The 24,708-nt window shown below is 45.5% G+C and overlaps 1 protein-coding gene across 3 annotated transcripts in view; it reads left to right on the forward strand.

The window, feature by feature from the left end:
• TMTC4 (transmembrane O-mannosyltransferase targeting cadherins 4) overlaps nt 1-24,708 on the forward strand; it is a 166,102-nt gene that overhangs the window by 121,745 nt on the left and 19,649 nt on the right. For all 3 annotated transcript variants that reach the window (XM_068128585.2, XM_068128586.2, XM_078784646.1), the window contains 3 exons: nt 3,489-3,630; nt 3,944-4,058; nt 10,296-10,408. In XM_068128585.2, the coding sequence (XP_067984686.2) occupies nt 3,489-3,630; nt 3,944-4,058; nt 10,296-10,408 (370 nt within the window). The remainder of the gene's footprint in view (nt 1-3,488; nt 3,631-3,943; nt 4,059-10,295; nt 10,409-24,708) is intronic.

Raw genomic sequence — 24,708 nt, forward strand, 5'->3', positions numbered from 1 at the left:
ACATTGGATGGAACAACTTGCCAACAAATATTATTTGAAATTTTTTTTATGTTGAAGGCTCCAGCCATGGACTATATCGTCCTCATTGAGGCCAGGCCTTAAATAAAAGAGTTGCATTGATAGAGAAGTGAAGATAGAGACAATAGTCTGAGAATTTATGAGGAAGAAAAAAATCTGCTTTTTGAAAAGGGGAAGGTCGTAAGTGTTTGGAAAGACATGAGAAGGTAAAGAGTTCTATAGTTTGGCAGTCGAGGGGAAGAAACAAACATCACAACGGCCCACCCTTGAGTATTGGCCACACAATAATCATGTGCTGTAGTGGTTTGTCGAGTATCACTAATGGCGGAGGTAAACAAGCAGCAAGTTGTTGGGAGCAGAAACCAAAGTAATATCTGTAGAAAGGAGAAAGGGAGCCAACTCTGCAGTGTAATTTGAGCGGGTCGAGTTTTGAGGTCAGATTGGGAGAGTTGATAAGTCGGATTACTTTGGATTCAATTCTGCCCAGTAACTACAGTCACGTGAAAAAGTAAGTACACCCCATGTAAAGTTTTGACTTTTTGAACATATTTCAACATACAGCGATTTGATCTTCATTTCAACAATATTGAGGGATAAAGGTGATATAATATAACAAATATCATGAAACATTTACATTTTGTAGTTCATTGTATAATTTAAATAAACATAAATGCAAATTTCGCATGTGGAAAAAGTAAGTACACCCTTGGCTCTAATAGGTGGTATTGCCCCCTTTGGCAGAAACAACCTCAAGTAGGCATTTCTTATAACTGTCTACCAGTCTCTGACATCGACTGGGAGAAATTTTTGCCCACTCCTCCATGCAGAATTCTTTCAGCTGTGCGATGTTTGAGGGATTTCTTGCATGTACAGCTCGTTTCAAATCCCCCCACAACATCTCGATGGGATTTAGATCCGGGCTTTGACTTGGCCATTCCAGAACCCTCCATTTCTTTCTTTTCAGCCATTCCTTGATGGATTTACTGGTATGTTTAGGGTCATTGTCATGTTGCAAGGTCCACCTTCGGTTGAGCTTCAACTTTCCGACAGATGGCCTCACATTATCCTCAAGCACCCTCTGGTACAATGAAGAATTCATAGTGGATTATATGATGGTGAGCTGCCCAGGCCCTGATGCAGTAAAGCTGCCCCAAACCATAATATTTCCACCACCATGCTTTACAGTTGGTATCAGGTTCTTGTGGTCAAATGCTGTCTTTGGTTTTCGCCAAACATGTCTTCTGGTACTGTGGGCAAATAGCTCTACCTTTGACTCATCTGTCCAGAGCACATTGTTCCAGAAGTGCTGGTCTTTGCCTCGGTGTTCATTGGCAAACTTTAGTCTTGCCCTGATGTTCTTTCTGGACAGCAAAGGTTTCCTCCTGGCACACCTCCCATGTAGATCAAATTTGTGCAGCCTCTTTCTAATGGTAGACTCGTGCACTTTGACATCAACAGTGGCAAGAGCTACCTGTAGGTCCCGTGATGACATTATGGGGTTCTTAGAAACTTCTTTCAGCATCTTGCGGTCTGCTCTTGGGCTGAACTTGCTGGGGCGGCCTGGCCTGAACAAGTTGGAAGTTGTTTGGAATCTTCTCCACCTGTAGATGATCTTCCGGACAGTCAAATGCTTGATTTCAAATTGTTTGGAGATCTTTTTCAATCCCTTCCCAGACTCGTGGCCATCTATAACCTTCTTTCTGAAGGCCTCAGAGAGCTCTTTTGATCTAGGCATGGTGACGCCGAACACTTCAACAACAAAGAGCAAACCAAACTAAATGTCTGAGGTTTAAATAAGACTGGTTCCTTCAAGATCCTCTCTAACGATGTTCTAATCATTTGCACATGAGCTGGTGCACCTGATTCTAATTATTCGGTATTTGAAGTAGTGATAAATGTAGGGGTGTACCTACTTTTTCCACATGCGAAATTTGCATTTATGTTCATTTAAATTACTAGGACGTGCCCGTACGTGGGTGCCCGTACGTGCGTGCAAAAAAGCATGCGTGCAAACAACAACAACAAAAAAAAACTTTGAAACCACGTGGCAGTAACGACCACAGAACCCCCCCCTCTATTTACATGAAATGGTTTGGTCCATTCGCAACGACCACAGAACCCCCCCCCCCCCCCCCCTCTATTTACATGAAATGGTTTGGTCCAAAGCGAACGGCTTGCGGAGTTTGGTAAAGAAATCGCCATAGCTCGGTAACTACTTCTCCGATTAATATGAAACCTTGAAAAGGCACATCCTCGGGTCCCCAGCAATATACCTGGCAAGTTTCAAGTATATCGGACCGGTAGTTGTCGAGAAACAGTGGTCACAGACAAACACACACACACACACACACACACACAGACACACACACAGAGATTACTGGAATTATAGATAGATACAATGGACTACAAAATGTAAATGTTTCATGATATTTGTTATATTATATCACCTTATCTATCAATATTGTTGAAATGAAGATCAAATAGCTGTATGTTGAAATATGTTGAAAAAGTCAAAACTTCACATGGGGTGTACTTACTTTTTCACGTGACTGTATGTGGAGCTCGAACCTCCCCATATGTGAGAGCAGTACTCTATACAAGGACGAATCAATCCTTTATATAGTTGAAGCAACTGTTGAGAGGAGAAGAATCTTCGACATCTGAACAGGACTCCTAATTTCTTTGAGGTAGGCTTAGTTATTTGTGTAATGTGTGGATTCCAGGATATATTTGATGTTAGGGTAATACCTAGTAGGTTTTTTGAATCACATGGTGTCATTTTGGAGCTTTCAAAGGAGAGTGGAGAGTTGCTAGGAGTTTTAGAGAGAGTGATGGGAAGAAATTTAGTTTTAGAAGCATTAAACTTGACCTGATTACATTTGCCCCACTGGGAAATCTTGTCCATATCCGAATTTAAAGAGGTGGCTGTGATCAAACGAGATGTAGATAGAGTGAGGGAAGATGGGGCAGATGGGAAAAATATGGAGGAATGTAATGTCGAGTCATTAGCATACAGTGCATTTGGTTATTTGTAGAAGAAAGAAGGTTATTGATGGAAACAACGAAAAGTGTGGGAGACAGGACAGAACCCTGAGGGTTAATAAGGAAGGAGGAAGATGTTGAACCATCAACAATTGCGGAGATAGAGCTGCCGGAGAGAAAGCTCAATATGAGAGACCAGAGTGATGGAGGAAAGCCGAAAGAGGGAAGCTTGGATATCAGACCCTGATACCAAACTCTGTCAAAGGCTTTTGAGTTATCGAGGCCTACAACAAAGGATTCCCCAAAGTCTCTCAGAGAAGAGGCCCAGACATTTGTAATGTAAGAAAGGATATCACCGGTAGATCTTGCCTTGCGAAAGCCATATTGATGGTCAGAACATATTGATGTATGTCCATATTATTGAACATATTGCCATATTGATGCATAAATGCACAAGCGATGACCCATGTTGTTATGACAATTCCAAGGAAGGATTTTGCTGCAGCTTGGATGAACCTGGGCATAGTGCAGAATAGCTTGGGTAAAACGGCGGAGGCAGAATTGAGCTACAGGACAGCATTACACTATCGAAGACGATACCCGGACTGCCTTTACAACCTTGGACGATTGGTGAGATGTTACCTCCTCGACATGTCATTTCTCCTCTTTCTGAACCCACTTCAAGTGGAATGCTGAAATATAAGGAAACAAAATTGAGTTATTTTGTTCATGCTTATGATATGACCAAGATGAGGAACCATTTACTTGTTGACTACTCAAAATTGATAGCAATTTCACTCCTGCTACGCATTGGCCTTTGCAGCTGATAAAAGATAAAAGCAATTCCTGGACCATATTTTGAAAAAAGAAGAGCAGGTGTTCTTTTGAACCCATCCTGAGTCTTAAGTATGTGATTTGAACTCAAACTGTTGTTCTGTGCTAGTACCTGGATGCCCAACGACCGACTGAAGCCCTTGCTGCCTGGAGAGAGGCAACTCTCCTTCAACCAGACCACAGGATGGCTTGGCACAACACTGTTGTCCTGTTTGACCAGCTTGGTATGTGCAATGCTTTGACTGTGAATGGGAACTCTTGCATATTACTTAAGATCAGGGAACTTTACAGCGCATGCCCGACATGAACCAAACCTTTTTACATCTCTTTCATTGTTTTTGGATGTCTTTCTGTACATCTTCCCTTGTCTCTGTCTAAATGATTTGACTCCAAGGAAGAAAGTTTGTTAATTTTATTTCTAATGCCAGGTGGAGTCTTAACTCTGCATTCATTTCTAAGGTCTCTTTGTTACTTGGATATTGGGTGATAGTGTTGAATTAAGAAGTGTCATTACCATCAGGGTAAGCAGTGAACACACATTTTTGTTCACTCTAACTTGCGAGCTGGCAGCATAAACCGACACACTCACCTCTGAGCTGTCTCACCTGGGTGTGTATATATATATATATATATATATGTATATATATATATATATATATATATATATATATATATATATATATATATATATATATATAGATATATATATATATATATATATATATATCGGACCAGCTACAAACTGTCATCCTACTGTTTCACAAGCAAGGCAAGTGAGACATCACATGTGTGTGCTGTCCATTGGATTGATGTTAAACTGGGCATCCTATCTGTCAGTATTAGTTGGTGGACGTTAAAGATCCACGGTGTCCTTCGTGAAGAGTAGGTGAGCTATCGCTGGCACCATGGACAAATTCCTGAATGCTCGGTCGAGTATCCTGTGTCAAAGTGGCGACCTGAACAGGATTGTAACTATTGTCAATAAACTGCTTCGGCAGGACTGGTGCACTGCATAGATAGAGCAAGGTGCACGATGTCCATGATGATGATATACAAGGATATAAAAGGAACTTCAATGCAGGAGAAGGTGGTGAGGCCCATCAAGCCTGGACAATCATGCCAATATCTAAGTACCCCCTATTCCCACTACATCTACATAGCTCATGTTAGGTAGGAAAGAGTGTCTGTGAATGGGAGGCCTGGGAGGATGGAAGTAGTGGGGTACCCCAGGGATCAACTAGGGTACCCCACTACTTAGCACCGTTGTTATTCATAATTTACATCAATGATTTGGACAGTGGGATTGAGATAGGCTTAACAAATGGTCCGACACTGACATCTCTATCAGATCCCCTCGCAATCACCTCCTCTTTAATGTAAGAAGCTCTCCCTCTTTCAGTTACCCCTCATAGGCCTGGGATTAATTTAGCTGCTCTACACTTCACCTTTTCTGGTCTTTACCTTTAGCCTGGTGTTGGGCTAGCGGCTAGGGTGCCAGCTTAGGATTCCTTGGATCCTGGGTTCGAATCCCGGTCGATTGCTGAATTAACGCCAGGGGGGTTGACTCAGCCTGTCATACCTTCCGAGGTCGGCAAATTGAGTACCAGTTCACTGGTAATTCCCTGTATGTCGTAAAAAGGCGACTAGCAGGGTTGGCGTCAGGAAGGGCATCCGGCCGTAAAACATTGCTTCAAAAAGGGGACCAAAAAACAACAACAACCACGGTCCCCGAAAAAGGCCAACCCCCGCATTGCGGGGAAAAATTGCCTCTAAACGGTGGTTTGTTTTCCTTTTCTGACGGCTATGTCCATCCTCAGATGTGGTGACAAAAACTAAGCACAATATTCTAAATGAGGTTTCACTAATTTCTTGTTTCGAGTTAACACTACCTGATTTGATTTATGATTTATCTCCCTACTAATACAACCTAAGACCATACTAGCTTTACCTATAACTGCCTGGTTCTCCTTTGTCACACGCTCCAAAATTGCGCCTTGCAATATGTACTCCCTATTTTAATTTATTCTTACCAAACCCCAGCACCTTACATTTCCTTATGTTAACCTGCATCTGCCAAGCCATTAAAGTATGTAGATTTTCTTGAATCTGATCTCCCAACTCTCTGGTGTTTACCTTACCTCCTAACTTGCTGTCATCTGCAAATTTAGAAAGCCTACTCTGCCCCACTATCCAAATCATTGCTGTAAATTATGAATCATAACAGTTATAACAAGCATTCTGAGTATTGCGTTGGCAGTCTGTCGTCCGGAAAACTGTTGGGGAAATTACCAAAGTTCAAAGTGCCATAACTTTGTCAAAAATGATCGAAACGTCGTGAAGTTCGAACTCGATCTGTAACTTATCATGAGGAAACCATGTACCAAGTTTGAAATCATTAGCATTAAGAGTTTAGAAAAAACGTCCGGAAAACTGTTCTTTGCGTGACGGACTGACGGACTGACAGACGAACAGACTGACAGACTGACAGACTGACAGACGGAGGGACGGAGTGCAAACCTATAGTCCCCTCCGGTGTACACCGATAGGGGACTAATAAGTGAAGTACACTCATTGATCCCTGAGGTAGCCCACAACTTAAATCCTCCCAGCCAGATATCGTCCCATTCGCAGCCACTCTTTGCTTCCTCTCACTAAGCCAGTTTCCAATCCAGTTAACTACTTTATCAGCCAATCCAGAAGCCCTAACCTTAATTAACAGCATTCTATGTGATAACTTCTGAAAGTCTAGAAACATTCCATCCACTGCACTTCCCTCACCAATCAGTCAGAAACTGCTTCATCGAACTCCAATAAATTTGCTCAACATGATCTCCATTTTGTACATCTTTCCTGACTACCTACCTTTAATTAGCTTTAAATTATTAAAAATTGTTCCCTATCCATTCCTTAATTATTGATTCCAGCACCTTCCTGACAACAGATCCATAGTTCCCCATATCTGTTCTGGACCCTTAAATAACGGTGTTACATGTGCTCCTCTCCAGTCCTCTGGAACCCGTCCCAACTCCAGTGATCTATTTCATGATATAGGTTAACACTAAGCTTATCTGGTCTATCACCTCCCTGGATACTCTTGGATAGGCATATTATCTGGTTCCTGAGATTTATCAGCCCAAAGTTATTGCAGCTGTTTCTTTACTTTCTTCACTCCTGCTTGGATCTCCTCTAAAAGCCTTTGCTCACCACTTAGACAGATACTCTCAGCTAGTGAAAGTTCCCCCTGACTGTTCCTGTGTAGATGTGAAGCATAAAAACGATTTAATAACCATGCCATCTCACCTTCATCATCCTCCAATTCTCCTGGACTGTTCCTAAATAGGCCCACACCTATCTTAATATGTTCTACTTACTGTTATGTTTAATATCTTGGCAATATTTTAATATTTAAGTTGTTGTCAATACGTATGTCGTTTAATATTAAGTTGTGAGAAGGGGGTGGGTGGGTCCATTGTTTGGTTGTGGTAAGAATAGCATGGACTGTGTTACAGTGTAGGTTAGATTACTCTTGTATCAGGGAAATTGTCAGAGTAAGTCGTCTTGTAAAACGTGCACTGAGGAGGCAGTGAGTGTTAATTATAAAGCAGATAGAGTAAGATTGTTTTGTGTGAAACCTCCTGTTTATGGGCGAGGACGGGTGAGGACTTGTGCAGGAAGGCACCGAAAAGCACTTCACACTTTTATAAGGACATCAAGAGCTGTTTGGCCAGTGCACCACAAGCCATGGGGGTGAGGTCAGCTGTGGAGCCCTGGAGAGGGACGGAATACTTTTTATTGTGGTTGCCCCGCTGGTGGGACGGCCCAGAATATGGCACGCACACAGCAGCGGCGACCAATGAGAGGGACTCGTCGTGTATAATGGTGGTCCCGAAGTTTACGAGAGCAGCCTTACCATACTATCTCAAACTTCATACCTCAATAATATCGTTGCACACACGATGTTATGGTCACTTTCCACCAGATGTTCTTATACCTCCACCTCCTCCACCATATTGGGATCATTGCTTCAAAAAAAAAATCTCACACCTCACTTCCCCCATGGGCTTTTCGACAAACTGACTTCAAAAGCAATCCTGGATTCGATTTGGAAAATCTTCCTGGGCTTTGCTCTTTCCCCACTCCTTGAGCAATATATCATGATAGCAAATTAATATTCCCCATGATATCTTCTATTTGGCCATGATTATTTAATTTGCCATTTCAGTTAGAGTGTCTGTCGAAGTCATTCTGGTCTTCAGATTAGCAAATCACACATTGTTTGCTCAATTTCCAATAAAGCATCCATTTAATTGAAGAACAAAACCTTTCCGTACACTTTTGGTTCTGCAAAGTGCTCTTGAGAACCCCTGATGTGAAAAATATGGGACTTCATTTTAAACATGCCACTATTATCACCTGAATGAAGAGCCAGAGGTCTTTATTTATCTTTTAATAACCTCAGAGGAAACCTGTTTAGGGGAGGGTTCCATAAATACGACTTTAAACAAAAGTATAAAATTTGTTACTTTGTTTCCGAGTATGATGTAAGATTGGAACTCGCCGTGTTTGAGGTTGGTCCCACAGTTTACGAAGGTTGTGACCATGTCGGACCGCAGCAGTTGGAATCGGACTTTTGGAGAGGTAGCATCCATCTCCTCTCTTTGTTTGTCCATCTTTCCTCATCACCATTCCTCTTTGCTTCATCGTCGTACAAAGCAGGAGGACTGCAATGCAAACGGGGACGCCGCCTCCCAAACCCTCGCATCCACCTCAATGACTTCGTCGACATCCACCAGCCCTGTGCCACACAAACCCTGTGCAACACCAGCCTGCACGTGTCAGTCCAGACCCAAAACCAGCTCGTGCCTTGCTCAAGTCCTCACTCGTTCCCCATTGATGAACGAGTCATGATATTGGTATTTTGTGTCATGGTGGGTTATTTATTTGGTGGTGTGCTGAGTGTTTTCATTAAAAATGTAGTGGTCTGAGAGGGTCATTAACCAGTGTGGCAGCTACATTCAAATGTAAGGTGTGCACAGAGGGAGCTGCAGATGGAGGAAATGTTGAATTGGATCTTGGAGACGGCGTGAAGCGGGAAGGTGTGAAAACATTTTGCTACCTCGGAGACATGCTGAATGGAGAAGGTGGATCAGACTCGGCAACGGTTGCTAGAGTGAGATGTGCATCGAAGAAGTTTCGGGAACTGAGTGGTGTGCTGATGAGGAGGGGAGTGTCGTTGAAGCTGAAGGGAAAGGTGTATGCTGCATGTGTGAGAAGTGTTATGATTTATGGGAGTGAGACATGGGTCATGCATGTAGAGCAGCAACGAAGGCTGGAAAGGGTGGAAATGCGAATGGTTCGGTGGATGTGCGGAGTGTCGTTGAGAGAGAGGAAGACAAATGATGAATTGCGAAAGATGATGGGAATAGAGCCTGTGATTGATGCTGTGAAGAGGAACAGGTTGAGATGGTTTGGTCATGTGTTGAGGAAGGATGAAAGTGACTGGTTGAGAAGAGTGATGGAAATGAATGTAGAAGGAAGTAGAGGACGGGGAAGACCGAGAAAGACTTGGCTAAAGATGGTGGAAGAAGAAATGTGGGCAAGGGGGTTAACAAGGAGAAATGCAGAAAATAGGGCAAAATGGAGAAGATTGTCATGGGGACCGCAAGGCTAACCCCCGCTCAAGCAGGGAAAATGGCCTTTAAAATACATGTTGTATTGTGTTTGTTGACAGGGGCTCAAACTAAGGACCCTAAGATATCAAGCCAGCCACCTTAAGCGTGAAGCCAACACCAGACTAGGGTGATCCTTAGGGAATCTCAATGTAAGATTGAATGCAGTAAAATATAAAAATATATTTCGGTCCTTTGTGGGGAGGCGGTCTTATACCCTTGCCTCAGAGTAGTCTGTGCTAATGGATGCCTCTGATGCGACAATACCATTTGCCCTTCGTTCAATTGATAAAATGATCATTGTGTAGCTCCCATGCTTTTCTGTTCAATTAATGAATGAAAATGAATGAATGATCGTTTTAAGGCCATTTTTCCCCGCTAGAGTGGGGGTTAGCCTTGCGGGCCCCATGACAATCATGGTTCCCTATTTGAGGCAATGTTTTTATGGCCAGATGCCCTTCCTGACGCCAACCCTTGGTCATGCTCTTACAATGCGCAGGGATACGGTGTACCTATTCTAAATCGGGGTACACACAGTGGTCATTCATCCCAGCAAGGTGGTGCTCAATTTGCCGACCTCGGAAGGATGACAGGCTGAGTCAACCCCCCTGGTGTTAATTCAGCGATCGACTGGGATTCGAACCCAGGATCCTAGGATCCCAAGCCGGCACCCTAACCGCTAAGCCAACACCAGGCTTTCTGTTCAATTAATGCATATCTCATTATTTTTAGTGGCTTATGTTGTCACCTTTTCTGTCCACATTGTTCGGTTATCTTTGCATCCATGTGCAGGAAAGCTGCAGGAGGCAGAAGATGCTGCTCGAGAAGCATTGAGGATAACACCAGATGAACCAAGCCTGTGCTTCTCCATTGCTAATGTGCTAGGGAAACAAAACAAGTATCAGGTATTTCTTTATCTTCCTGTGCTTAATGGTTCTTATCCTTCCTCTCCTTTTCATTTTCCCCTTTTTCCTCTGGCTTCTTTTTTGCATACAAAGTCGAGGCTCGTGTAACATCTAGAAGACTGAATGGATCAGGAGGTAACAGAACAAAATGAACTGCATAAAGAGGGGGGAAACACAACATCAGGGTTGATGGATAAAATAGGGGGAGACTTGGACAAATATGGGAAGTGGGTGGGAAAGAGGAATAAGGGAGGATGCACGGGGTAGATAAGATGGATACAGAAGCAGACTCTCAGGAAGGAAAAAAGTATAAATTTGGAAAGAAGTGGGCTTGGGGGAGGGGGCTGAAAGTTAAAGGGGTAGAAAAGATCATGGATTTGGATGGGGGATGATCTGAGAAGGTGGTGAACAGTTGTCCTGAAGACCTGTAGGGAAGGATGAGATTGAATAGAATGTGGAAGTTGATTCCACAGGTGGGATAAAAGAGGGACGGATGAGTGGAGCTGAGTAGCAATTCTGGATTTTGGAAGTTTCCCCATAAGGGAGTTAAGTTCCATGATCATGGAACACGTGCTCCCTTCAGAAACGTGGGGGGAGGAGTGAGGGGGCGGGGAACAAAGCACAGAATGAGCAGAGAGCACAAGACCAAAAAACGAGGTGGTAGAAGACAGAGAGACTGCCGACCTGTCTGTGATGGGAAAGCGATAGGCCCATGAACTCAGCTTAAATGTGGGAGAATCCAATCATCTTGGAATCTAGGCCATGGTTGAAGGCCTTGGTTTCCACTGCATCAAGCCAATCAAGATGTGAGGCAGGGGAGCCAGCCCAGCGGGGAGAGCAGTTCTCCATGAAACTGCTAATGAATGCCTTGTAGGTGGATAGGAGCTCAGGTTTTCCAGTTAGGAAGGATTTTCTATGATGGAGAATGCCCAGTCGGTGGCTGGCTTTGGAGGTCAACTTTGAAATGTGGTTTTGCCCAAGAAAGATGATGGCCGATAGTGAGACCGAGGAGTTTGTGTGACTGGACCTCCTCAAGAGGATTGCTAAGAAATTAGATGAGTGGTTTTGCCAGATGGTTATTTTGGAGAGAGGTAGTGAGAGTATGACATTTGTCAGGATTGAAAGGTGAAAGGTGTCAGGATTCCAAGTGTTTGACCAGCTGGTGATTTTGGGTCCAAATGCAAATGTATTTCTATTTAAACACATATACAGTCACATGCACATTTGTAGCTAAATCCTCAGACAAAAACTCTGCTACGCTTTTCATTTGATTTCATGTTTACGCCTCCGGTGACTTCATTGGCGTCCATCTGTCCGTCCATCCGTCCGTCTGTCCGTGATAGGTTTTCGTTACCGCGATAACTTGAGAACGGCTGAAGGTATCTTAGTCAAACTTGGTGCAGGTATGTATAATGAGGTAAAGATGAACTGATTATATTTTAGGGTGAAGAGGTCATAGGTCAAAGGTCAAAGTCTGTAATAGGTCTATTACTGGAGAACGGCTGAAGGGATCTAATTCAAACTTGGTACAGGTATGCATAATGATGTAAAGATTAACGGATTGGATTTTGGGGGCCCAAGGTCAAAGACCAAAGGTCAGAGGTCATGTCAAGTAAAAATGTGAGAACTTGTGAACAGCTGAAGGGATTTAAATGAAAACTTGGTAAAGGTATGTATAATGATGTAAACATGAACTGATTAAATTTTGGGGTCAAGAGGTCAAAGGTCAGAGGTCATGTCAGGTAAAAATGTGATAACTTGTGAATGGCTTCATGGATTTAAATCAAACTTGGTACAAGTATTATAATGATGTAATTATGTGGGCGAAGGCATATCAGTCGACGTGACGTCGAAGAGTGCCGTTCCAGTTGTAGTTTTTTTTTTGGCCTAATATTTGTATTTGATCAATTCCATTTTTCCCTTTTCTTCCTGTTCTTTCTTTTCTTTTTTTCAATCATGATTATGCTTGTATTCATTTTTTGCACCAGTTGTTATTATTCGCATATGTGGTGGTTTTAATATTGTTTCCTTCTGGTTGTTCTTTTATCATTATTATTTTTCCTTTCCACTCCAACTACTCCTGGAATGGCTCAAATTATTCCCATATTCTTGAGTGTCTTCTGCTTGGTTTTATTGTTTTCTACCAGATTTTTACACATTTATTAGGTTCCCCCATTCACAAAAGGACAGGAGAGGGCTAATTGGTGTGTGTGTGTGTGTGTGTGTGTGTGTGTGTGTGTGTGTGTGTGTGTGTGTGTGTGTGTGTGTGTGTGTGTGTCGTTGGTTGTTATATCCATGTGCGTGCTTCAGAAGGTGGAACGGAGTCCTCACAGGTCTCGGTGTATCCACCTTAATGTGCATGTGTGTATGCGTTTGTGTGTGTGTGTGTGTGTGTGTGTGTGTGTGTGTGTGTGTCGTTGGTTGTTATATCCATGTGTGTGCTTCAGAAGGTGGAACGGAGTCCTCACAGGTCTCGGTGTATCCACCTTAATGTGCATGTGTGTATGCGTGTGTGTGTGTGTGTGTGTGTGTGTGTGTGTGTGTGTGTGTGTGTGTGTGTGTCGTTGGTTGTTATATCCATGTGCGTGCTTCAGAAGGTGGAACGGAGTCCTCACAGGTCTCGGTGTATCCACCTTAATGTGCATGTGTGTATGCGTTTGTGTATGAGTGTGTGTGTGTGTGTGTGTGTGTGTATGCGTTTGTGTATGAGTGTGTGTGTGTGTGTGTGTCTATGTGTCTGTGTGTGATCAGTGTGTGCACGTATATGTGTGTATGCTTGCGTGAAATTTCTGTTGTTGACGGCTATCTTGAAAAATGTGATACTTGAGAACAGCTAAGGGGATTTAAATCAAACTTGGTACAAATATGTATAATGGTGTAATAATGTGGACGGAGACTATTGGTCGACATCATGACATTGAGGAGTGGTGCCGTTCTTGTTTTGTAATTTAACGACAAGTTGATTTTACAGATTGAACATGGATTATCTCCAAATTAGCTACACCCATTCTCGAGGGCATGCTATCCTCATCTACATATACTGTAATCTATTTTGTTCATTCAAAGTTCATTTAAAAGATTGTCACATGCACACAGCTTTGCACAATAATGCAATAGGGTTGTAAATTTTGTATTTAAATGCATTTTCCAAATTACAAAGGTAATCTGTTTTTAATCTATTTAGGGGTCTCACTCAATGGTTTGTGTGAAAGGGGTGACCGAGACAATTACCTAGGACAACTAGAACGCCACTCAGTAGAGCGCATACTCCCACCGTGGGTCAAGTTGGAATGGTACGATTTCACAAAAGTTTGAGGGAGTAGTTCAGGGACAACACAAGACAACACAAGACAGACACTGCACAGATATATATTTAGAATATATAGAAGATTATGTTAAAAACAAAACAAGGCAATTTCACTTACATTTTCGGATTCAGCGTTCAATTCTATACAAGTGAGTGTATTTTGAGGCATGTGTGACTTCAAATAAAATTGTAAGCCAGGAAAACGTTCGTTTCATTCCTTGGGGATACAACATGTAAAACTGGCCCAAACGTCAAAACACAACTCGCTCATTTTAAGTCGTACAAGCTAATGCGACCACTCATTCTTCTGGGAAGAATCCCGTGCACATGCTTGTCACACATATAACTCACCTAAGTCTTTATAAGTTCACCAAATACTGACACCGCGATTGACATTCGCTGAGGTAAATGTTGATAGCTCTTCTGAGGTAAAAACAAACAAACAAAAAAAAAACAGTTTTAAAGCATTATACGTATCAAACGATACATTTTATGAAACGGGGAAACCTAATACACACTTTGGTGGTTTTAAATGACAGAATATGTCTTTATTAGAAAAAAAAGAACAAGACGACGCTGCTAACAGAATACACCGCTCTAACGCATAACCACGAGTTTAAACTACATTTACAACAAATATTAAAACTATTTTCATATCACAATGTTAAATATAGAATATATAGAAGATAATGTTAAAAAAAAAATGAGCCCCTGTCTTCCAATGGCAAACAATCATTCAAAAAATTCCTGGATCCGGAATAATATCCTGAGCTTCACCAAAAACTAATCAATTCTTCCTTATCCCAAGGGCAATCATCCCACCAACTTTCATCCAAATCCGTTCAGAACTTTTCCAGATATCTTGTTCACAAACACACGAACACACACACACACACACACACGGACGGACACGATCGAATGCATTACTCCCTGGCGGGAGTAATTACGCAGGCCCAGGCAAGGTTCCGCATTGTTAAATGCTCTGTTTTGTTTTATGTGAAGTCGGTGGTTCATTAAAATTATTTCATCTTTGTAAAGTATCTCGACAAACTGCGATCAATTGTCGTACGCGTTTATTCACTCTGCCGATCAAGGCCCGATTCACAGCAGCGCCATCCGAGCTCTGGCGTAGGGATACAACCCGGTCCCGGTGTAGGGATACAACGGTGAACATTTGCACTGCATACATGACATCCTCCCCTTTAAGTCCAAAATTACCAAGAGCAATATACGTGCTAGATTTCCAGAATTGACATTTCAAAAGCAACATTTCCAAAACATGTGAAAATATGTGTGCAAACGGTTATGAGAATAATGAAAATACGTGAAAATAGAACATGTGTCAACGTGAAAAAAAAACATCTTCAAAGATTCAACCGGTCGGGTGCTTTTCTCTCACGCATTGAGCGTCGCGGTGTACCAGTGGATACAGAGTCCGAGGTGATTCCTTTGGGTCGCGGTGTACCAGTGGATACAGAGTCCGAGGTGATTCCTTTGGTCTCCACGAAGGGTGTAGCGTTTGCAGAGGTTTTCGGGGCATCCGAGCCGGCTGGAGCGGCCACGACGATCTCCGGCAGTGGCGGGTCGAACTGTTGTCCTGACTGTGACGATGCTACAGGCTCCATCGACTCACAGTGACGGTAGGTTATGTGGTCCTGATGTCGACGAATTTCGCGGCCGTCCTGCAGGCGAATCACACTGGACAGTGGACCTGGCTTCTCGATGATGTCTCCCGGTAGCCACGTCGCACCTGCACCAAAATTTCGGGCAAACACTGGATCTCCAATGTTGATACATCGACTGTTGGACGTCTTATCATGCACCAACTTTTGATTAAGCTGGCTTTGATAAACATTTGATGATATGTCTGGTTTGAGATTGTCAAGTGTCGATCTCAAGTGTCGTTTCATCAATAACTCAGACGGAGCTGCACCGGTTGTTGATTGTGGCGTGATGCGGTATTTGAACAGGAGACGAGACAGCTTTGTTTCCAGGGTTCCCTCCTGAAGTTTCTGCAATCCGGATTTGATGATTCCCACGGATCGTTCGGCCAAGCCATTTGAAGCCTGGTGATGTGGGCTGACAAACTTATGTTTGATGCCGTTCCGACGTGTGAACTTGGCAAACTCGGTACTGGAAAAACACGAACCGTTATCACTCACGATCATCCTGGGCAGACCATGAGTGGCGAAACAGCGTCTGAGTCTTTCGATGACAATGGCTGACGTAGTACCACGCGTCACATAGGCATCAATCCATTTTGTGTGCGCGTCCGTAATTATTAGAATCATGCTGCCGTTAATAGGCCCGGCATAATCGAGATGTAGGCGATGCCACGGTTCGCTGGGCCATTCCCAGGGATGCAGTGGCGCTTTCGCAGGTGTATTCCGGGTGCTCTGGCAGGGGTAACAATGTCGAACATGATGTTCGATATCAGCATCAAGATTCGGCCACCACACATAGTTTCTGGCGAGTGACTTCATCTTCACAATCCCGGGGTGACAGTCATGGATTTCATCCATGACCCTGGAACGCAGATTTTTCGGGATCACGACACGACATCCCCAGAGTAGGCAACCATTTTCCACGCTGAGTTCGTTTTTACGTGCTTTAAAAGCCGCAAAATCTGGGTCACCCTCAGGTAGCAAATGCCATCCAAGCTGTACAGCCTGGACAGTTCTGGACAGAACGGGGTCTCGTCGAGTATGAGTGCGGATCTGGCCAGAATCGACAGCACAATCTTCCAGATGATCCATCAGTGCGATAATGGATCCTGGTGTAGGCGAATCATCAACGGATTCTGGAAGGGGTAACCGACTCATGGCATCTGCATTTGTGATAGACGAACCGGGCTTATAACATATGGTGTAGTCATAAGCAGCGAGAAACAGGGACCAGCGGATGATCCTGGGCGGTAGTGTGTCAGATGTCGCCTTAGTTGGACCAAACAGACTGATCAGCGGCTTGTGATCAGTGCGAATCGTGAAATGATGTCCAAGAAGGTACTGGCGAAATTTGCCAACGCCGAAAACGATTCCCAATCCTTCCTTGTCAAGTTGGGAATAGTTTTTCTCTGCCGGGGTCAACGTTCTGGATGCAAATGCAACCGGTCTTTCTGTACCATCAGGCATCACGTGCGATAATACACTCCCCACTCCATACCGACAGGCATCGCATGTCAGCACAAGATCCTTCTCTGGATCAAAATGAACGAGAACATTGGACGATTTGAGCAGATCCTTAGAGGTCTGGAATGCTGATTGTTCACTAGACCCCCAGCTCCAGGAGACTCCTTTCCTCAAAAGCCGATAAAGGGGGCCCAAAACGTCGGTCACATTCGGGATGTAACGACCATAGAACTGAAGCAAACCGAGGTATGACTTCAATTCGGTCACATCTCGTGGAGAAGGAGCATCCTTGATAGCTCGGACTTTCTCATCTGTCGGGTGTAGACCCTCGGCATCAATCGTATGACCCAGGTACGTGACTGATGGCACCATAAACTTGCACTTGTCTCGACGCAAACGTAGGCCGGAGTCCGAAATCTTTTTCAGAACTCTCTCCAGGTTCTGTAGATGTTCCGCGTCCGTACGACCAGTAACCAGAATATCATCCTGGTAACAAACGACGTTGCGTTCGGCGGCAAACAAACTGTCCATGACACGCTGATAAATTCCAGGTGCAGATTTCACTCCAAAACTAAGTCGGTGGTACCTATACAACCCACGATGCGTGTTGATGGTAAGATACTGTTTCGAATTCTCGTCCAAGCAGAGCTGTAGATAGGCGGATTTGAGATCGAGTTTCGTAAAAGTCTTGCCTCCCGTGAGACGAGCATAGAGGTCTTCGATCCTCGGGATTGGATATTTATCCAATGAAGAACACCTGTTCACGGTCATTTTATAATCTCCACATATGCGGATGGACTGGTCCGATTTTATGACTGGAACGATGGGCGCCGCCCATTCGGCATACTGGATTTGCTCGATGATCCCCAGATTTTCAAGATGATCCAGTTCCTTGTCAATCCGCTCACGCAGGGCGAAAGGGACTGGGCGAGCCCTGCAAAATATAGGATTGACATCCCGGTCAACCCTGAGTTTAGCCGTATGTCCTTTCAAGGTTCCAAGCTCATCCTTGAAGACATCCGGGTATGTATCCAGCACATTTTTTAGTGTGTATGCTGCGGTAGGAGAAACGTTGGCTGCCCGGAGTTGATGAATGCTTTCCCACTTCAGTCGAATTATGCTCAACCAGTTCCTGCCGAGTAAGGAAGGGCCCTTTCCAGGAATGACGATCAGGGGTAGGTGAAACTCACGGTTATCGTAGCCCACCGTGACATCACATGTACCGCAGGGAACAATCTTCTCACCTGTATAGGTGGAGAGTCCATAGGTAGTAGGTTTCAGATGGGGTCGGTCAGCATCACTCCACAGGTTTGTGAAAACAGCATGGCTGATGAGCGAGACGGCCGCACCAGTGTCGACCTCCATTTGCAATGGTCGATTGTTGACGACAACATTGGCAAGAAGAGGGTCCCGCCTATGGTGAGAATCAATATGAAGCAGGTCATACGATTCTGAGTTGTCGGAAACAGAGCTCACCTGGTCAAGCTCGGGTTCCTCCGAACCGATAAACTGATGAATCTTGTCAGCAGCTTTTCCTTTTCCCGATTTGCGAGTGATGCAAGCTGGAGCAATATGGCCAGTTTTCGAACAGAAATGGCAGGTGGCATCTTTGAACCGACACGTCTCCGGAGGGTGCTTTCCGTTGCACCGAAAACAGTTGTTGTGGGTTTGAGACTGCACTGGCTTCTGACGAGGAGCCTTGTTCCAACGTTGTGGCTGAACATGATCCAACCGATTCACAGCAGGGCTGGTACCAGATGAGCGAGTGGCACCGATGCTTGTAGCGTTGCGTTCAGCACTTTCCATGGAAATTGCGGTGTCTCTGGCATTTTGGAACGTCAGTCTTCTCTCAGCAAGCAGGCGTCTACGAGTGCGGTCATCGGACATGCCAACCACCAGCAAATCACGAAGCATGTCATCAATCGTGTCCCCAAACTCACACAGATGTGACAGTTTTTTGAGGTGTGCAATGAAGTCTGCGATCGACTGACCTTGCTGCTGTCTGCACATGTAAAAATTAAACCGACACAGGATGACTGAAGGAGATGGGTTGCAATGTTCCTTCAAAGCGGCCTTGAGCTCTGCATACGTGAGCTCCTGGATTGTCCGAGGCCGAATCAGGTTTTTAACGAGTGTGAACGTCTCACCTCCGCAAACGGACAGGAAGACGGCCTTCATCAGGCCTTCGGTCGCAATGCCGTTCGCCTCGAAGTAGAAAGACAATCGCTCAGAATACGTGTCAAAATCCCCCTCATGAGGGTCGAATTCATCGATATGGCCGAAAGATGTCATGGTCTAGATGTTTATGGTCTTTTATCTAATCCCATCCTCGTCGCCATGTAAAGTATCTCGACAAACTGCGATCAATTGTCGTACGCGTTTATTCACTCTGCCGATCAAGGCCCGATTCACAGCAGCGCCATCCGAGCTCTGGCGTAGGGATACAACCCGGTCCCGGTGTAGGGATACAACGGTGAACATTTGCACTGCATACATGACAATCTTCCCCTTCTTTATCCTACCTTTCTTCCTCTTACCCATCGTCCTCCTCTAATTATCCTCTCTTCTTCTTTTGCTCCTCCTCCTCATCCTCATACCCTCATCTTATATTCATTGTTTCATGTATCATTCCTTTAGCTTCCACTTAAGATTGTCTTCCTATCAGCCCTCTACAATCTGTTCCATCACTTGCACCGAAATTTGGAGGGTTAACTTGTTGCTCTACTTCGGTTGTCTTACTAGAATTGATAAATGAAAAATTGTGGCTTCTCTGAGTGCAGTTTTTCTGTCATGGAAGAGCTCATTACGGATTTGTCATCCATGGCTGCTTTTACCTACAATCAATTGTACTCACCATAATCATACAATTTGGCCTAATTATACTAAGGCTTTCTTTAGGCCTTTATTGGTACTGTTGATTGTTTTTGTGCTGTTGAGCTGTGCTCATCCTTTTGACAAAATGTACAGTTCACAAAATGTTGGAGATATTCCATAATTAGTTGCATATAAGAGAACTTTTCTCAGAGGTGCATAGAATTGCAGGAAAGTGTTGAAGTTATTAAAGCGATTAAAACAACAATGGCGCACTATTAGCCAAGTACAAAGAGGAAATCAAAGTTCAAAACTCCAGGTCATAGCAGATTCGGATTCCACTCACAAGCAATTCACTCTTTCACTTGCAACAGTTATTGCCACCTCTGCAATACCTCCTCAACAGAATCGCTCGGTGTTTCTCGAACAGCTTTGCAGTTCCCATGGCAGAATTTCTCTATGGTGGTTGATCTTTTGCCTTTTAATCCCTTCCAAAGAAATTTCCTGGCAACCCAGAGAGTACCACCCAGGAAGCCTCATATAATTAATTTGCTGCCATAGCGTCGTCGCTCATCACTTCTGTTGGTGCTCACTCATTACGATCTACCTCAGAGTGACCCCCAGCATGATATTGTTGCGGATATGGGATTTGGCCTCCATCCATATCCGCTTGTAAATATTCCCCTATTTCCCCAATACTCCCCAACTATCCCCAATCCCCCATTCCCTAGTCCCATTGCCTGTAAATAACACTCTGTAGAACCGACCTTCCCCTTCTTCCCCCATTAAATGTCATGCCCAGGTCCACCGCATCTCACGTAGACAACTTTCGGACCTCTTGCTAGTTATTCTTAGTCTATGTCAGTTAAGGACTCGTTTCCATTAATTCTGACTCTTCGTTGCACCAGAATGTGATTGTATGGCACCAGTAGTGAGTTTAGGACCTCCCCATACCTCCTCCCATCTTCCCCATAAAACAACAACAACAACAACAACAACAACTACAACAACAACTACAACAACAGAGGGGGGCGGCGCGGCGCGGCGCGGGGAGTGTGCGTCCTCACTCCGGCTTGGTTAGCTGCCATTACCCATGCGCTCCACGGGGTTACCACGAAGGGGCTGGCTGTCAGCTCCTCGTCAAGGGCGGAGCCGGTAACCCCCCCGCACCCAATAAGAAGGGCGGACCGATTCCATCTGGGGCGGAGCTAACGAGCCGAGGGCGTGTCACTCCCCGCCGGATATACGCAGCGACTTACCGGACGTGACGTCAGATGCGCCCCCAGCTTGGAAAGACAAGTCGCGACCTCCGAGCGCTGAGCGACCTCCCCGCATCTTTGGACCGGACCGGGTCGATTCTGTCCCTGAGCCAAGAGTGCACCTTGAGCCATCGACTACCCGCTTTCCTTGCCATCAATCCCCGTGTGAGTCAGTTTTGTCCTGTTTATCTGTCGTCTGTCGGGGCTACTATAAGACCGTAATTAAGTGCCTATCTTACTATGCTGTACCTCTCATCCCTGTAATCTAAACGTTCCGAACTAATATAACCTCCTCCGGAGGTCTTGAGAACTGTACCCCTTGTGTCGTTGCCTTAATCCCAGCCGTTGTGTCCTTTTCCTTCATTGATCTAGCGTAGCGCGACTTAGTCAACGTTCGAGTATAATCGGGTAACTTGTGCGAACACGGCGGCCATTCCGCTCGGCCCAGCATAACATCAAAGTCGTGTCCGTAACAATTGGTGTCAGGAGTGTCGGATTCGGACCTGGGACTAAATTCATTTAGCCCAAATTTTGGAACACCAATTGTACCATTAGGGTAACAATTGGTGTCGAGGAGTGAGATTCGATCCGGAGCGCGTTTTACGCGCTCGAAATTATAACGGCGAAATTTGATTGTGTTTTACAAAATATAAAAACCCGAATTTTGAAAGTCGCGCTATGGCAGACCAAGTCGGCTGGGGTCCGGTAGAGGAGAGTGAGGCAGGGTCGATCCAGGACCAAATTGAGGGACATGAGGAGAGCGAAGCAGTGAGGGTAGCAGACGCACAAAATAGCGTCGTTGCGCCCGACGTTGCGGGCGCGCAAAATGGCGCCTCGCAAGAGCGCGCGGTAGCCGAGCCCGCTGTATCAACGGGCTTTAACATGCAGCCGATTGACATGCAGGCCCTCATGGAGCAATTTATGGCGCAAATGCAGGCGTCCCTCAAACTGCAGAGTGAGCAATTGGGGGTAATGGGAAACCAAATGGGGGTAATGAGGGACGAAGCGAGGGGTACCAGTGAGGGGTTAGACAATAATTTTAAGGGATTAGACAATAAATTTGGGAAATTAGACGATAGATTAGGGGAAATACAGGAGGGGTTAATGGGGGTAGAAAACAGAATGGCCGCTCAAGAGAATCAAATGGAAGGGATGCAAAAGGGGTTAGAGGGGTTAGAAAACAGGATGGAAGGCAAATTGAGGGACATGAGGGACCAAGCGGAAAGGGAAGTTAAACAAATGGGGCAGCAGATAGAGGGGGTCAGAATGGGGGTAGAAACCAAACTGGATGCTCACAGGGAGGAAATGGAGCAGATGAGGGTGGCATCTGGGCAGGAGATGCAAGTGATGGGAGAGGAGATCAGAAGAGGTGTGAGTGAGGAGGTCGGAGGAGTGCGCGAGGAGGTGAGGCACTGTAAGGAGCACATGGAGAAGGAGGCGAGAAAGGGGACTGTAAAGTTACAAGGGGGCATAGAGGTCCTGACGCAGGAGGTGGAACAGCTGACGGAGGGACAAAAAGAAGTAACGGAGCAGGTTCAAAGGAACACTGCGGTATTAGGAGGGTTAAAAGCGACACAAAATGACCTAAAAAACGACTTGGTAGCGACGAAGAGGGAATGTCAGATGGTACGTGAGGGACTGACAATGAGGTTGGACGAGGTGATAGAGGTAATGGAGACGAAGGACCGGCAGGTGAGGACGCACATGGAAACGTTCAAGGTAGCCTTGGGGGACGAGCTTGAGGAGACGTACCGGGGAATAAAAGAGGTGAAGCAGAAATTAGAAGAAGTGGAAGAAGGGGTGAGCGAAATTAAGAAGCGATGGAGAGAGGATAAGAAAGAGATAAAAGAGGAGATAAAAGAATTGGTCCAAAGTCTGTGTTTGGATCGTGATGATGTGCTCATTAACCGGATGAGGGATTCGCAGGTGATGGAGGAGAAGCGAAGAGGAAGAGGACCCGGTGTAAGTGGTGACCAATATGGTCGTGCGTATGATGCGCCAGGGGATTTAATAAGCTTGGGGGTCGAGATGGACCCGGGTGTTCGTGAGAGGCCGTTGGTGAAGTGTGCGACAGGTCTGGTGTGCGAAAAAGGAGGTGTGCGAGAAAGTCCGACTCTGGGGTGTGTGAGGAAAAAGTGCGTGCCAAGGAGTGAGGGTGCTGGCGAGAGTGAGTCGGTCGTAGCGCGTGTGCGAGGGAGCACATGGAAGCGCGGTGTGGTAAGTGTTACAGAGGGTGTGACGGGAGAGTGTGCGCGAGAAAGGTGTGTGACGGACGGGTGCATGGGGAAAGAGTGCGCTGTCAAAGGCAAGGAAGAATGCACACCTGTGGTGAGTGTTACAGAGGGTGTAACGGGAGAGTGTGCGCGAGAAAGGTGTGTGACGGACAGGTGCATGGGGAAAGAGTGCGCTGTCGAGAGTAAGGGTGAGTGCGCTGTCAAGAGTGGAGGTGAGAGTAGTGAGAGTGACAAGGAGCGTGAGTTGGTTGTGACAGGTGAGCGAGGATGGACACCTGGAATGGAAGGATGCACACCTGGAATGGTAGAGCGTGAGTGGGAATGCACGCTGGAGTTGGTGGTGAGGCACGTGGTTGGGTGTGCGAATGAGAGCACACCTGTGATTGTCACAGAGGAGGTGACAGAGGAGGGGGCGCGAAGAGGTGTGTTGGTGAGGTGTGCGACCAACGAATGTGTGCCAAAGTGTTCGGTGGTCAGGTGTGTGACCAAGGCTGTGAGTAGAATGGGTGTACCTGGGTGTGTAAGGAACGGTACAAGGAGCATGGAAACGGCTGGATGTGTGAGCAAGGAACGGGCTGCGGGGTGTAAGCGTCCAGGTGAAGCATCGACGGTAACCGGTTTAGAGGTTAGAGCGACTTTTAGCCGAATCGGGCCCTCGGTGCGTGCTGGGCCTCGCTTTGAACGGCCGCGTCCGTGCTCCACTAGGCGGAGCGGGCAGCCCGATAGAAAGGGTCGTCATGGCGACCACTTTTTGTTGAGGCAGTCCGGCAGGTCGAGATCGGGACATTGGATGGCTCCACGCCGAGATGGTGCGTGGGATCTCGGCCCGGGTAAGCCCCCGTCCCTGCACCGAGTGCCGGACGCATCCAGCCGCTGGCACAGAACAACCCGCATTCATGGCTTGGCTTTACGAAGCCGGGCTTTGGACAGGAATTGGCGCACCGAGAGGCATTAGTGAGTAGACTGGGTGATGAGGTTAGTGTTTTGGACCCAAAATTAGAAAAAAGCAAAATTTGATGATTGGCAAGGGATTGGCAGTAGTGATTGGCAGATGATGGGTAGTGATTGGCAAATTTTTAATTTGTTGAAATTTGATGTGCAAAATTGGTAGTGAGCGATGGGCCCGGTGGGTAAGGGGGGCATCCCTGCCACCCTTCCCATGTGGGGCAAAGGAGCTATAGTTTATGGGGTGTATGGCAGTGAAAACTAGCCCGGGTGGGTTAGGTTATATTGTGTGTAGGGAACTAGCGAAGATGACATTAGGTAACGTTAAGATTAGTTAGTGACTGATACCTGTAGAGGGGACGCAGGTAGATTAGTATGGATGATAATGACGAGGGAGCGCAATAGTTTAAAGGGATGACTGGGAAGCGCAAGTTTCAGAGGGGAGTAGTTAGATGAGATGATGCCGTGTGGTTGAGAATTGAACAGGTGTGATTGCACAGGTGTGCAACTGGACAGGTGTGTGGAGCAGTGTATGAGTAGTGAGTGTTGTGGATCAGCGCGAATGCGCTTGGGGAGAGAAGGGTGCAGGTGGCACCAGGTGTGAGAGCACAGGTGT

This window comes from Myxine glutinosa, chromosome 9 (genome assembly GCF_964187855.1).
Source record: "Myxine glutinosa chromosome 9, kmMyxGlut1.1, whole genome shotgun sequence".
NCBI lineage: Eukaryota > Metazoa > Chordata > Myxini > Myxiniformes > Myxinidae > Myxine > Myxine glutinosa.